Source organism: Cetorhinus maximus, chromosome 16 (genome assembly GCF_964194155.1).
Source record: "Cetorhinus maximus chromosome 16, sCetMax3.hap1.1, whole genome shotgun sequence".
NCBI lineage: Eukaryota > Metazoa > Chordata > Chondrichthyes > Lamniformes > Cetorhinidae > Cetorhinus > Cetorhinus maximus.
The window spans coordinates 30,839,519-30,856,053 of NC_135894.1; the positions used below are offsets into that span (position 1 = coordinate 30,839,519).

The window sequence follows — 16,535 nt, forward strand, 5'->3', positions numbered from 1 at the left end:
TCCATTTCAATGCTTCACATCATTGACTGTCCATTTCAATGCTTCACCTTGTTGTCATTCCATTTCAATGCTTCACCTCGGTGACTGTTAATTTTAATGCTTCACCATGGTGATTGTCCATTTTGTGACAACACTCTCAGATTTTTCATAATATGACTGTGTTTACTGTAAAATAGGCTTATGTGTGTGTGTGTGTGTGATTCTGTGTGTGGCTGATTTAATTAAATTCAAGATGGGTAGACTGCAATGTTAAATTTATGAAAAGATTTAGGTGTAAAAAAGCATTTCAAATTCTAATGGAGAAGTTAAGGAAAGGGGAATTTGCATTTTTAGATGAGGGGAAAAGTTGTTGGATTTTCAAAGGAACATGTTCAGGTATTTACGACTGGCAAGATAATTAGGGCAAGGTTCCTGAAAGTGCTGATCATAATGACAACATAGAAGATTGTGGGAAAATTAAATTCCAAAGACATGTGGAAACAATGGGATATACAATTCAAAGAAGAAAAAGTATATTTAAAGGAGGATGCAAGGCTCTGTGAGGGTAGCCGTGAGAGATCTGAAAGGTAAACCATGTGAAGCAGACTTCGGGGAAAAGCTCTAGCCACTTTGAAGAAGTGCACTGTTCCAATAACCAAAGTTGTGTTAATAGCCTTTGGAATTCCACTGCCGAGTGAGTGCTTGTGGTAACCTTGCTGGAGTGTCTTTATAAATTAAAAATCTATTTGGTCTATTACCTTAGAGGGAGTGTGTAGTTAGGAGCCTGGTTAATTAGAATTTTGCGAATTGTTATAGTGTTAAGTAACTGTGTAACCGGAATTTTGTGTACGTGTTTCATTCCCTACTTGTGGTAATTAAGGCCTTAATTTAAGTTTCAAAATCTCTATAGGTGTTAGAGGACTTATTCCTTCTGAAATCAGTGCACAAACCTTCTCATAATAAATACAAATTGCAAACCCGTTGTGATAGCGTGGCCAAGTTTTGCTTGTGGATTTGTTCAGCCTGGCAAATACCACCTATGGTACCATAACAATTTCAGTACTTCACCTCGGTGTCTGTCCATTTCAATGCTTTACCACGATGAGTATCCACTTCAGTGATTTACCTCGCTGGTTGCCCATTTTTCATAATTCACTGTGGTGATCATCCAGTTCAGTGCTTCACACCGGTGATTGTCCATTTCAATGCTTCATCTCAGTCACTGTCCTTTCCAATGCTTTGCCATGGTTATTGTCCATTTCAATGCTTCAAATTGCTGACTATCCATTTCAATTCTTCACCTCCATGATTCTCCTTTTCAATGTTTCACCGCGGTGATTGTCCATTTCAATGTTTCAACTTGGTGACTGTCCATTTCAATGTTTCAATAAGGTGATTGTCCATTTAAATTCTTCATCCTGGTAACTTTCTATCTCATTGCTTCACAGTCATGAGTGTTTATTTCAATGCTTCACCTCGGTGATTGTCTACTTCAATGCTTCACTTTGGTGACTGTCCATTTCAATGCTTCACCGTTGCGGTTGTCTATTTCAATGCTTCACCATTGCGGTTGTCCATTTCAATGCTTTACAATTGCAATTGTCCATTTCAATGCTTTACAATTGCAATTGTCCATTTCAATGCCTCACGTCATTGACTGTCCATTTCAATGCTTCACAATGTGACTGTCCATTTCGATGTTTCACCTCGGTGACTGTCCATTTCAATGCTTCACCATTGTGACTGTCCATTTCGATGCTTCACCGTGGTGAATGTCCATTTTAATGCTTCACCATGGTGAATGTCCATTTCAATGCTTCACCATGGTGAATGTCCATTTCAATGCTTCACTTTGGTGAATGTCCATTTCAATGCTTCACCATTGCAATTGTCCATTTCAATGCCTCACCTCGTTGACTGTCTATTTCAATGTTTCACAGTGTGACTGTCCATTGCAATTTCTCACCTTGGTAAATGTCCATTTCAATGCTTTACCATGGTGCTTGTCCATTTTGTCATGGAATTCTTATATTATTTTTTATTCATTCGTGGGATGTGGGCTTAACTGGCTTGGCCAGCATTTATTGCCCATCCCTAATAACTTGAGAAGGTGATGGTGAGCTGCCTTCTTGAACCGCTGCAGTCCAATGTGGTGTAGGTACTCCCACAGTGCTGTTAGGAAGGGAGTTCCAGGATTTTGACCCAGCGACAGTGAAGGAACGGTGATATATTTCCAAGTCAAGATGGTGAGTGACTTGGAGAGGAACTTCCAGGTGATGGTGTTCCCATCTATCTGCTGCCCTTGTCCTTCTAGATGGTAGTGGTCGAGGGTTTGGAAGGTGCTGTCGAAGGAGCCTTGGTGAATTCCTGCAGTGCATCTTGTAGATGGTACACACTGCTGCTACTGTGCATCAGTGGTAGAGGGAGTAAATGCTTGTGGATGCGGAGTCAATCAAGTGGAATGCTTTGTCCTGGACGGTGTAAAGCTTCTTAAGTGTTGTTGGAGCTGCACTCATCCATGCAAGTGGAGAGTATTCCATCACACTCCTGACTTGTGTCTTGTAGATAGTGGACAGACTTTGGGGAGTCAGGAGGTGAGTAAGAGGTGACTTGATTGAAACATATAAGGTCCTGAGGGGTGTTGACAGGGTGGATGTGGAGAGGATGCTTTCTCTTGCGGGAGAATCTAGAACTAAGGGTCACTGTCTTAAATGGGTGACCCCTTACATATAAACAGAAATGAGAAGAATTTTTTCTTTCAGAGGATGGTGAGTCTTTGGAACTCCCTTTCGCAAAAGGCAGTGGAAGTGGAGTCTTTGAATGTTTTCAAGGCAGAAGTATTTAGATTCTTGACAAACAAGGGGGTGAAGGGTTATCGGGGTGGGGTGGGAGGTTTGTCAGGTCAGCCATGATCTTATTGAATGGAGGGGCAGGCTCGAAGGGCCAAGTTGCCTACTCCTGCTCCTAGTTCATGTTTTCACTCGCTGCAGAATTCCCAGCCTTTGCCCTGCTCTTGTAGCCACAGTATTTATATGGCTGGTCCAGTGAGGTTTCAGGTCTATGGCAATCCCCCTAGATGTTTTTACAACATAGCAGGAGCATGAAATGGCTAGCTTCACTGGTTGCTTAAAGTTTTGGGACACCTTACTCTTCCAGGGTAATCTGAAGTAGAGTGGGAACTTCTTAGACTGAAAGCGGGGGCCTTGAGTTTGCATAATATAAAGTGTTATGATCTGAACCTGTGTTACGATTGGACATTCAGATCCCAGGGTGGAACCCGGTGTGATAGATCCAAACTTTTTTTCTAGATACGTGGAGAGTGGCTACTGAGCAGAGTTACAGAGTGATGATAAACATTTGACAGGGGAATAAAACATTTATTAAACAAGAAAAGATGAACTATATTACAATACTCCTTCACCCGCAACTATACCTTTACAGATATATACAGATTTGTATACAAGTTACAAAATCTAACTTATACACTAATGTTCACAGTAAGTGCACAGTCCATGTAAACCTGTGGTCAGACACACCACACTCTGAAACCAAGTAACAGATGCCACCCCAGACAGATGCTATGGATCCCTCATCAACTTCCCCCAGACGCTTGTCACACTGTGAGCAACTGGTCTCACTAAACTCCGTCTTTCACATGAGGGTTTCCAATCTCCACTCACGAAGAACCTGCTTTGGAATCTTCTCCCAAACAATGCCTTCTCTCAGCCGCCTTCCGCAAGGGTCCACCTCCAGGGTTTTGAACTCTCCTTCCAATGTCCCTCTCCCCAGGATCACCACATGCATTCACGCTTCCTTCTACACACTCTCTCTCAAATGCTCAGCTGTGCCAACAGAACACTACTGCTTCACATTGCCATAGCAGGCAGTTACAGACCTTCAGCTGTTTCCTTGGATCTTTCGACTTCTCACAAGCATATTTTGCTTCAAGTCAGTGTCCCTTTAAGCTTGGAGCCTTTCTCTGCTCCTCTTAACTTCACTTAACAGGATCTTTTCCAGGTTCCTGTTTTTGCCCTTTGATTGAACTATCCTCTTTGGGGCCTTTCCTGTTCAACTCCCTGGTTTTGGGGACTTTCTTCTGCGGATTTTGGAACCTGCTCCTTGCAGCTCCCTCTCCTGTCCAGCCTCTCTGGAATCCTAGCTTCAACTCGATAAAATTGCTTTTCTGTCTCTGTGGGCCTCCTGTTGCTGGGGAACAAGACAGTTTTTTCAACCTTGTGTTTGTTTACCTTCCCTTCAAGAGTCATAAAATGTTCATTAAAATTCAGGCACATAAACAAAGCCTTAGACCTCCTGTCTCCACTCTAAAATGAAACTAGATACCGGGTTTCACCTTTTTAACCCACAAATAGATAAATATACATTAAACTTAAAGCTATAGCTTATTCCTAACATCCACAAATACAACTTATTTAAACTATCTCTATTTCCTAACAACTTTTTCCTTGAAAGAAAGAAAGCTTCACAATACTGAAGGTTTCTTTACCATGGCCTTAGATCCACTTCACACAAACTTTACATTATAAATCTCTAGCAATAGCTTATTTCATATTGTACAAATAAATCTTCATCTCATTTCAGAACTACACATCATATTGTACCATTACAAAAATTTACCTAAACAAAGACAAGAAATGTAACAAGATTAGCAGAATTTGTATATCAAAACTCAAACACTTGTGTTTCTTGTTCCCAGTCTTTAACTCAGCAAAGAATGTTTCACTTAAGTCTACAGCCCAATTGTCCTTTTCATTAGGTGTAGATATAATTCCATTCTCAAGTTCCTTTCCTGTAAATTCTCATTTCGATTTAGCAAAGTCAAAATGGTATTTTTGTGAGTCATTTTTTTCTGTGGTCAAAATCTCTCTTCACCATTTCAAGGACGTTGTTGAGATGCTTCTTATGCTCACACAAAAAAGTTTCATACTCCTGCTAGGTTTGATCTTTAAACTTTTTATCATCTTGTTGTTTCTCCCAATGTCAAGAAGATATAATAATTCTCATAATGTTATTGGAATTTAGGTATAATAGAGTAATGATTGGGATGTATCTATGTGTCTGTGCATGTGTGATTTAATTGTATTAGTCTGGGTGTTTTTATCTAAGAAGAGGGGTTACATTTGAAATGTTAATTAGATAAATATGGGGAAATTTAGAAACATAGGTGTCAAGGGAACATTTCCATTTTGAAAGTGACCAGACTAGATTGCTTTCAAGGGAGGGGTGAAATGTGTCAGCTAGCCAGGTGAAGTTTAGAAACAGTGTGCTGAGTTTTGCCCTTGGCGGGGGCAGGTGGGGGCAGTCGGGCAGCCGACTGCCGCCCACAATCAGTTCCACACCGCGATTTCATGCAGGGTAGGCCAATTAAAGCACATCCTGCGTGGATTGCGAGCGGCAGCGCTGAGCACTACATGTGCAGGCGGGGGGAGGATGGAGAGCCGGGCCTAGCACGCAGTTCGCACATGCGTGCGAAAGAGTGCTTCAATCTCCCTGAGGCATGGAGCTGCTTCAGGGAGATTGAAGTGCTTTTTGGAAGCATTAATAAATGCAAAACAAATTTAACAAAACTGTCAAATGAGATGGGACATGTTTTTAATTCCAAAATAAAGTGTTTATTTAATGTTTATTTGCTTTAGGAAACCTCATCCCGCTCATGGATGAGGTTTCCTGAAAAATGTAAAGGCCGCTTGGCCTTTTTGCCTGCCCGCCAACCATAAGGTTGGATGGGCAGCGTAAATTTGAATATAATTAGCTTGTTAATGGCCTTCTAATTATTGACGGGTGTTCAGCCGACTCTGGCGTGCCCCTGCCGAACAAAATATCGCGCGAGTGCACAATGATGTGAGGACACACGCCCACCATGTGTTATTTTATGCTCGGGTGTGTCGGGCACGTGCCCACACGCTGAGCATAAAATTCAGCCCAGTGTATTTATTTTTCCCAAAGATTACTGGTAAAACTTAGTGCTATGAGAGGGTTTTATTATCAGGGGGATAAAGTCCAAAGACATAGTGGAATTTTTGTATAAAGAAGGAGCAAAAGGGCTGTGTGTAGGGCAAGGCATTTTTAAGATCTTACAAGTGTGAGAAAAAGCCTTCAGTATCTATGCCTCAAGCTGCCGTCTTCAAAGGACTGAGGTTAAGAAAGCTCATTTGGAAGTCAACTTCAGGGTATCATGTTTCTTTGCTTGGGTCTTTTGGGACTTTTAAAATCCACGGGTCCTAGTGTTTCCTTAACAAAAATGTAACTGGGAGTTAAATTGATTAGGAGGTTTGGAAATTATCATAGTAGTAATTTGTAGATCCATGTATGTATTCTATTAATCTATCTCTTCTATTAATGTTTAATCTAGTTTTGCAAAAACCTATAAGACTCGGTGGTCTTATTACTACTGAATTCCGGGCACGCATCTCAAAATTTATACAAATTGCAAAACAAGTTGTGGCAGTTGTTTCAAGTTTCCTTTTGGGATTTAAACAACTCAGCATTTGCCATCGGCTGTGCCATAACACCCAACCCTATTTTGAACAGATCTTTTCCACCTCTCTTTGAACAGAGTCAATTATTTTCTCCCTTTCGAGTTTCATAGTTTCCAACCCTTTAACTTTTATACATAATTCATGAACTATTTACAGATTTTGAATGGTCTTTTGCAAACTGTACACTTGCCTAGATTCCAGCTGCCGTATTTAGCACCAGCAAGGACTTGTAAATCAATATCTCTGGTCATTGATCTGGAAGAGTCATTTTGCACTTTCAGTCCTTTTTGCTGACAATTATTAAGTTCCAATTCTGCATGCACTTTACTGGCTTTCATATTGTCCATTACTGAAGTTGAAATGTCAGTAATTTTACTTGGATCAGTTCTTTGCTCAACTGGACTACAACTTGGCAAGAAATTTTTATTCACAGAAGCAACTTCAGAACTGTGGCACTATATACCACACATCTCTCTTATTTTCTCCAGTTTGCCTTGAAGTTCAAGAATCTCATTACTCTTTTCACAATGAAGTTCTAACAATTCATTAATTTCGATTTTAATTCTGCATTCAGGCAATTATTCTGCTTTACCAACAATTTGTTTTCTTGTTCAAGGCATTTTCCCTGATATTTCATAGAGACTACTGATGCCTGGTTTTAACTGAAGATTGACCTTTGTTAAATTTGCTTCTACAAGTTTATCATTTTGACATTTCCAGTCCTCAGTCAAGTGTTCTACCTTCTGTGACTGATTCTCAATTGTTCTCAACAATTTTCATTTCTCATTAACAAACTCCTCTTTCATACATGAATGTTGGTTCTCTACATTGATCAGGTTTTCCTTCAATTCCTTGTTATCGGCAGTACGTGTTTCACTTTTGGCCACAGTAGTTTTCAGGAGTTCCTTAAGATCAGCATGATCAACCGCCTGCTGCAATACAATTGTTGCCACATTACTATCTCCGCTAGCCAAATCATTACCCAGAATAAAATCTACCTCTTGAATAGGCAACCTAGGAATAATTCCTACTGTAACAATTCTGTTTACAAAGTGACTTTTTAATGCTTTTTCCTTCATAAAATTTGGGACACAAATTGTATCATCAACCACTATCAATGACTGATCTGGTTCCAGCTTCTTAAACACTCTTACGTTTTCATGTTCCTCTCTTTCCATTTCCTTTTCTTTTTCTCTTTTTTTTATCCTTCCCCCTTACCTGAAATTCTGGTTCCAGCTTCTTAAATGCTCTTTCGTTATCATTTTCCTCTCTTACCATTTCCTTTTCTTTTACCTTTAATTCAAGTTTTTTCAGCTCCTTTTCATGTTCAAGTTGCTTTATTTGCAACTGGAGTTTAGCTAACTCAACTCACTCTCCTGGAGAACGTGGTCTCTCTGGTATCCCTTCCAGTTTTAAATGCTACACTATTATCTCAACTATGTCTGCTTTCCTCACCCCTACAGGTAATTCTAACTCCAACTTATCCGCCAATTCTGTTAGCTTACTCATGATTAATTTCTGGGAACCAGTCAGGGTTACATCTACCAACTGTAAAAAAGACTTAGCAACCTCCAAAGCCATTTTGAATTTCAACCTGTATTATATACTTCACAGCAACTCCAATTCCTGTCCATTACTCAGTATGTATTAATTTTTTAAGGATTCACAGATCCCACCAATGCTCAAGGATTTCCAATCCCACAAGAGATTCCACTGTATAATGATAATCCCGGACGAGCCCCCACTTAATGATCCCAGCCAATGTTGCTACTGGACAAGCCAGATCCCAGGGTGGAACCCAGCTTGATAGATCCTAACCTTTTTTTAGATACGTGGAGAGTGGCTACTGAACAGAGTCACAGGAGTCAGCTGAAGAACTTTTAACAGAAAAGTAAAACATTAAACAATCCTTCACCCACAGCTATACCTTTACAGATACACACAGATTCATAAGGATAACACAAGTTACAAAAGCTATCTTATACTCTAATCTTCACAATCCTTGTAAACCAATAGGTCACCTGTGGTCAGACACACCAAACTCTGAAACCAAGTGACAGATGCCACCCCAAACAGATGCTATGGATCCCTCATTAACTTCCACCAGACACTTGTCACATCGTGAGTCAACCGGTCTCACTGAACTCAGAGTGAAGATTGGAAACTGTCGTGAAAGACAAAGAACCCGCTTTGGAATCTTCTTCCAAACAATGCTTTCTCTCAGGCACCTTCTGCAAAGGTTCACCTGCAGGATTTTGAACTCTCCTTCTGACGTTCCTCTCCCTTGGATCGCCATGTGTATTCAAGCTTCCATCAATGCAATCTCTTAAAAGCTCAGTCATGCCAACAGAACACCACTGCTTCACATACCCAAAGTAAAGAGTTACAGAAATTCAGCAGTCTACTTGGATCTTCTGGCTTCTCAAAAGCCTGTATGGCATCCTGCAGCTTCTTCACTTTAAGCCTAGAGCATTTCGCTGCTCCTCAATCTTAACTTCATTTAACAGGACATTTTCCAGGTTACTGTCTTTGTCCCTGGACTGAAAGAGCTTTCAAGAGCTCAAATCTGCTGTACATCAGCCCTTTTCCAAGATGACACACCTGACGCCTGAAGATGAAAGCAGAAAGAATCCTTCGGCAGAATCAGTACCTCCATGCCAGGGCTGTGCAGGTCTGCAATACTCCAAAGCAATGAACAACCTGCCTAGCTTATCAATGCAGCTGTCAGGGGTAGAACTGTCACTGGGAGCTAAGTACTATCTTTTCACTTGCCTCCAGGTGACCCTGTAGGCTATTGCCTGAATTGGTTGGGTGTCTTAGTTGGACTGGCAGCAGGAAGCTGACCAGTACTCCGTGTTGATAGGCTGTGTGTGGGGTTTAAACTGGTTGAACTCCAGCATGAGCTTTGCACACACTTAGATCTGACAATCCCCACCCAAATTCTCTGGAATTGGCCAAATATTGGGGTCTCCCTGTGGGGGGGGGGGGAGGAGATAGAGTACACACTATATATTCAGAAAACATCACTTCCACCTCTCTGAATTCCATAGTGAAGACTTGTCAGCATAGGTTCCCTAAGAATTTAACCCTTTTATACAAAAAATGCATGTAAACACAGTGGATGATCTACAGTTTATTTTATCATCGCTGGAGAAATAAAGACATCAACATAGTGCAACTTCCAGCTTATAATCTGAAAACAGAATGTACACTTGGATTAATAGCTGGCACATAAGAGTTGTTATAAGTTACATGAACTTCACTGCTCTATTTTTGGCATAATTCATATAGGGATTACAACCAGACATCTCACTTCATATTTACCCCTAGCATGTGAATTACAATGGAATTAACACTGCACAGTAACAAAATAAGTACTATTAGAATCAAGTTCAATTTTAATGTTTCACATTGTCATCAAAATGGCATCACTAAGTACAGTGAGAAAAGAGCAGAGACAGAGGAACACACACAAAAAATAAAGTGACTAAGTAACCAGGAATAAACGTTCCACTTAGTTGTATGGCCGTGCTGATATCACTTTGTTAAAAGGTGCCATGTTGAGTTCAAGGTAATTGGGGAAAACACATTCCATACCCCATGATGCATGTTTTACCGACTACCAGGTTGGAAAATCAAAGGCAGGAGCTATGAAATTCCACTGTGCATAATAGGATTGCTGAAGTAGGAAATCTCAGATGGCATCTTGTGAATTTTATCTAAGCAAAAGACTAAATTTAATCTGCAATGCATTTTATTACTGCTGACAATAGTGTGATAGCCTGACAGCTCATAAGGCTACGATCACGGGATCTATCGTGTGGCAGTATGAGCACTGATGGAATTCAGAACATTCAACATATTAGCACATGGCAAAATCAAAACAGCTGTGGATATTGCTGTCAAGACAAGTGCAGGGAGCTGATAAAATAATGCAACTAATCCAAATATTAAATTTGCTGGAAATATAAGAAATCAGTGCTGGGTGGGTTTGAAGTGTTGGCAGAAAAACACAAATTACTGACACTATGTGATAAAGGATGTTTGTTTATGTACATCAGACTGACTCAAGTGTAGGAATGTCTGGGAAAATTTTCTTGAAAGACTATGCTTTTGCAACTTATAAGTCATAACTTGAGTCTCACTGTGCAGCTGTTAAACATTACCATCCTTCTAAGAGGTCTTTGGAATTGTCATTATCCTGATGTCCAAATCCTTCCATTCTAAACAGAGACCATTATGTGCAGGATTTTCAATTCAGCACAGCACGCAGGCCATGATTTCAGAGATGTATTATACAGAATCAGTCTCTCTTTCTGAGCAGTCAGCTTGTGGGAATTTAATTCCTATGTAACACAACTGGCAGTATGTTGTGGTAAATATTGCTTCTCTCAAAGGTCCATGTGCTCCATGTATACAGCCTAATAGTTAAAACACCAGAGTTGTCAGACCTGTGGGCCCCATATTAAAATGGTTTGCTGCCATTTCTGAATGTTTGTTTTTTCATAATCTTCTGTTTGTGATCACAGATGATGCAGATATATAGGCTCATCTCCCAGAACTGAAAGCTTGTTATTATAGGAGATTCCTATCACACTGCCACTGAGGCAACTTAATCATTGGAAAATCAATGGGTTGCACCAGAGCCTGTAAAGGAACTCAGCTGACTTTCCGATATTTGCCAAAATAGACCCAAGAAAGTCTCCTCTGTATTTGTCATTGCACTAAACCTCAAATTCTGCAATATCTGAATGCCTCGTACCAAAATATTTTTCCCAGGAGATCGATGAATTGAGCAGCTGCACACTATTTAATTAAACGAACAGGGACTGAGGAAACAGAATACCAAGTTGGAAATGTTAAAAGGGTCCATTTTTGCAAGACTCCACTTTAATAAATGGGGAGTGCTGTGAACTGGACATGTCAACAGCTTTAAGTGAATCTCCCATCCTCTCTCCCACCATCTTGCAGGACTGTTGTACTTAAATGACTGGTAAACTAAGGGCAATTCTGAGACTCTGGCTATAGGAAAACCTGCCTGTGACTCACCAGGTCAGTCAGTGGACTTGATCAGCAGCTGGGGCATTAATAAATCAGTGGGATACTAGCAATATGCTTTTTGCCTCCACTTACCATAAGCTGCACTGCACAACATTAGCAAAGCTCGTTTCCTCCTGGTTTGTAAAGAGTAACAGGTTTCACCATTAAAGTGTAGGTTAGGAAGCACTTGCAAGATGAAGTACTTTTCACCACTCCATCTTTCAGGGTTATAATTTTCTCTCTCCTTTTCTGAAACTGGTGGTCAGGATACAAAGACACTGGCAACACTTCAATACCACAACTAAGTCATCATTCTTTCTCAGTGTTGCAAGCTGTTCAAGTTTAGACCAGTGCAAGTCAGTGTGTGTTCCTATTAAAAAACCCAACTTTTGTGAGATATCTCTGCTTTATCTTATGTGATCAGAAGGCCCAGTAAATCCTCAGATTCACCTTAGAGTGAGCTGTGATCATAAAGTGCAGGACCCAGATGCCGCCCAGAGAGGGAAGGGAAGTTCAATTCCAGCCAACTCCTCAGCCATGTCATGGTATTAACATCCAAGACTGAAAGGGTGTCAGTTGGTGCCAGAACTTCTGGGACTAGACACTAGTGCAATGCACATCGCCATCAGTGGAATGGTTATGCGTGAGTCCATGATGGCAGGTCTTTAGGAACCTGAAAGAACTTTGAAAATCAAAATTGTTTTACCAGGAACTGATATGTCTCCAATTAATTCTGAGGGGAGGGGTCACAAATTCCTTAAACTTGAACACTGAACTAGTAGAAAATAGGCAGGAAATCCTCAGAGCTGCTCTGTTGACCACACTTATGGGAAAGTTACATCGGTGAAGCAGGAGCAGCTTCAAGAACTTTCCAGCCTAGTAATGTGTTTAATTTAGATCTAGACTTGCCCTTACAACAAAATGCTTTCTATCTTTACAGTACGAGAGAGTTTACTAACTGTTATGCTTTCTGTCATAAAGAACACAAGCCTTCTGGTTCAGCTCCCTTTTCAGTAAGCTGCACACTTAGCAATACTTGGCTGGTGGGTACCTGACAACCCTCTACAAACAGACTTCCAGTGTTCTTTGTATGTGGGTAGATGTCTTATGTATTCTCCAGCAGCCAGTCAAAGAAGGGAATAGGAGTGCAGTGAGCTCCAGTTGGGTCTTGCTCCCTGGTGTCACAGTATCTCAGCATTGCCCGCAGCAGGTCACAGATCTTCCAGCCCCTCGCTTCTGCCCTTTTCACCACTGCATAAAACTAGAGAGATAACAGTACATCAGCAACGATGAGTGAAGCCGCAGATTCAAAGGAACACTTTGGTGCAAAGAACTATCAAGATATGAAATACTTTACCACGAGTGTTGCATTCAAGTACTGAATAATTACTTAAGGAGGGCAAGGGGAGAGAACTGGGAAGTAGGATTAGGGTTACCAAGCATGCAGTATCAAGGATTGAAGATCAATCTCCTGTTCACTGCTGTGAGTGACACGGAGAAAATAAATCATTGGAGCATTAAAATAGGTGTGTTCTTTTTCCACTTTCTTTCAAGATTTTCCTTATCAGTTATAATAATATGGGCATCACTTCTTTGGGCAGGAGTCCTCTCCCCGTTCAATGGATCCTTTCACCCGCCTCCAATATTCTCCCTCCACCTGGACCCCCCCGACCCCTCTGGATTCTTACCTGCCCTTGATCTTTTCATTAAGAACTGTCGGCGTGACATCAGTCGTCTCAATTTCTCTGCTCCTCTCACCCACTCTAACCTGTCTCTTTCTGAACTTGCCGCACTCATTCTCTCAGGTCCAACCCTGACTTAGTCATCAAAGCTGCTGACAAGGGTGGTGCTGTAGTTGTCTGGCGCACTGACCTCTACCTCGCAGAGGCTGAGCGTCAACTCGCAGACACTTCCTCCTACCTCCCCCTGGACCATGACCCCACCACTGAACATCAAACCATTGTATCCAGGACTATCACTGACCTCATCTCCTCTGGAGATCTTCCCTCCACAGCTTCCAACCTCATAGTCTCCTAACCTCAGACGGCCTGCTTCTACCTCCTACCCAAAATCCACAAACAGGACTGTCTAGGCAGACCGATCTTGTCAACCTGTTTCTGCCCCACTGAACTCATTTCTCGCTATCTTGACTCCATTCTCTCTCCCCTTGTCCAGTCTCTTCCCACCTACATCCGCGATTCCTCTGAGGTCCCAACCGCCTCCTCTTCACCATGGACGTCCAATCCCTCTACACCTCCATCCCCCACCGGGATGGACTGAGGGCTCTCCGCTTCTCCTCGAACAGAGGCCCGAACAATCCCCATCCACCACTACTCTCCTCCGTCTGGCTGAACTTGTTCTCTCACTGAACAATTTCTCCTTAAACTCGTCTCACTTCCTCCAAATAAAAGGTGTGGCTATGGGTACCCACATGGGCCCCAGTTATGCCTGTCTCTTTATGGGGTATGTGGGACATTCCTTGTTTCAGTCCTACTCTGGCCCCCTCCCACAACTCTTTCTCCGGTACATCGATGACTGTTTCGGTGCTGCTTCATGCTCTTGTCTGGACCTGGAAAAGTGAACTAATTTTGCTTCCAATTTCCACCCCTCCATCACTTTCACATGGTCCATCACTGACACTTCCCTTCCCTTCCTTGACCTCTCTGTCTCAATTTCTGGTGATAGACTATCCACCAATATTCATTACAAGTCCACCAATTCCCACAGCTACCTCGACTACAGCTCCTCACACCCTGCTTCCTGTAAGGACTCCATCCCATTCTCTCAGTTCATTCACCTCTGTCGCATCTGTTCTGATGATGCTACTTTCCAAAACAGTTCCTCTGACATTTCTTCCTTCTTCCTTAGCCAAGGTTTTCCACCCACGGTGGTTGACAGGGCCCTCAACCGTGTCCGGCCCATCTCCTGTGCATCCGCCCTCACACCTTCCCCTCCCTCCCAGAACCATGATAGGGTCCCCCTTGTCCTCACTTATCACCCCACTAGCCTCCGCATTCAAAGGATCATCCTCCACCATTTCCACCAACTCCAGCAAGGTGCCACCACCAAACACATCTTCCCTTCACCCCCCCATCAGTCCCCCTGACCATTCCCTCTGGTACAGCCTGGTCCACTCCTCCATCACCCACCACACCTCAACCCCCTCCCACGGCACCTTCCCATGCAACCGCAGAAGGTGCAACACCTGCCCCTTTACTTCCCCCCTCATCACTGTCCAAGGGCCCAAACACTCCTTTTAAGTGAAGCAGCACTTCACTTGCACTTCCCTCAATTTAGTCCACTGCATTCGTGCTCCCAATGCAGTCTCCTCTACTTTGAAGAGACCAAACGCAGGCTGGGTGACCGCTTTGCGGAACACCTTCGGTTTGTTTGCAAGCATGACTCAGACCTTCGCTTGCCATTTCAACACCCCACCCTGCTCTCATGCCCACATGTCCATCCTTGGCCTGCTGCAATGTTCCAGTGAAGCTCAACACAAACTGGAGGAACAGCACCTCATCTTCCAATTAGGTGCTTTACAGCCTTCCGGACTTAACATTGAGTTCAACAACTTCAGATCATGAACTCTCTCCTCCATCCCCGCCCCCTTTTTGATCCCTTTTTTTCTAATAATTATTATATATTTTTCTTTTCCCACCTATTTCTATTATTTTAAAAAGTTATTTCCATCCATTGCTTTATCTACACCTTTTAGCCTATTTTGATCCCTTCCCCCCACCCCACCCCCACTAGGGCCATCTGTCACTTGCTCATCCTGCTTTCTACCCTTAATGTCACCATTAGCACATCCCTTAGATAATATCACCACCGTCAACACCCCTTTGACCTATTGTTTATGACATATTTGGCAATCTCTCCTTTGCCTCCACCAATCACTGGCCCTCTATCTAGCACCACCTGTCCCATCCTCCCTTGAACAGCTTATATTTCACCACATTTCTATTTCTCTTTAGTTCTGATGAAGAGTCATATGGACTCGAAACGTTAACTCTTTGTCTTCCTTTCCACAGATGCTGTCAGACCTGCTGAGTTTTTCCAGCAATTTTTGTTTTTGTTGTTGATAATAATATGGGCGATGAGGACAAAGGCAGTCTGACTGGGCAGACTGATTGGAGGCAGTTGGTCTGTGATGAAACATCCAATAAGCCTGTCCAACCGGACTTGACAATTCTAGGAAAGCAGGAAAATTAAAGTCTGTGTGCAGGCCAGAAAATAGCTTTCCTCCTGTACAAAACATTTTCATATTTCTATCTGTATTGTAGCTAGTCACATGTGAAAACTACCATTTACAAGGTTCAAGTCAGGAGTGTGAGGGAATACAAATCAAAACACAGAATACTGCAAATGCTAGTAATCTGAAATAATAAGAGAAAATGCTGGAAATACTCAGCGTGTCAGGCAGCATTTGTGGAAAGAGAAACAGCATTAATGTTTCAGGTCAATGGCCTTCCATCACAGAATTGTTAAGGCACAGGAGGTGGCCATTCAGCCCATTGTGACTGTGAATTCTTCCTTTTCAGGTAACAATTCAATTCTCTTTTGAATGCCTCCATTGACCCTGCCTCCATCACACACTCAGACAGTACATTCCTGACCTTAACCACTCGCTGTGTGAAAAAGTTTCTCATGCCGCTGTTGGTTCCTTTGCCAATTAACTTCAAACTGTGCCCTCTAATTCTCTATCCTTTCACCAATGGAAACAGTTTCTCTCTATCTACTCTATCCAGACCCCTCATGATTTTGAATACTTCTATCAAATCTCCTCTCAACCTTCTCTTCTCCAAGGAAAGCAGTCCAAACTTCTCCAATTGATCTTCATAACTGAAGTTCCTCATCACGGGAACCATCCTCATGAATCTTTTCTGTACTCTCTCCAATGCCTTCACATCCTTCCTAAAGAGCAGCACCTAGAACTGGATGCAGTACTCCACTGAGGCCGAGCTAGCTTTCTATATAAGTTCAACATAACCTCCTTGCTCTTATACTCTATGCCCTATT

At 42.1% G+C, this 16,535-nt stretch overlaps 1 protein-coding gene across 1 annotated transcript in view; it reads right to left on the reverse strand.

Annotated features, from left to right (window-relative positions):
• Positions 1 to 9,596: 9,596 nt before the first annotated feature.
• The window catches only part of akap11 (A kinase (PRKA) anchor protein 11), a 118,177-nt gene continuing 111,238 nt past the window's right edge, over positions 9,597 to 16,535 (reverse strand). The window contains 1 exon segment of the mRNA XM_078560612.1: positions 9,597 to 12,777. Coding sequence (XP_078416738.1) covers positions 12,622 to 12,777 — 156 coding nt within the window. The 3' untranslated portion in view covers positions 9,597 to 12,621.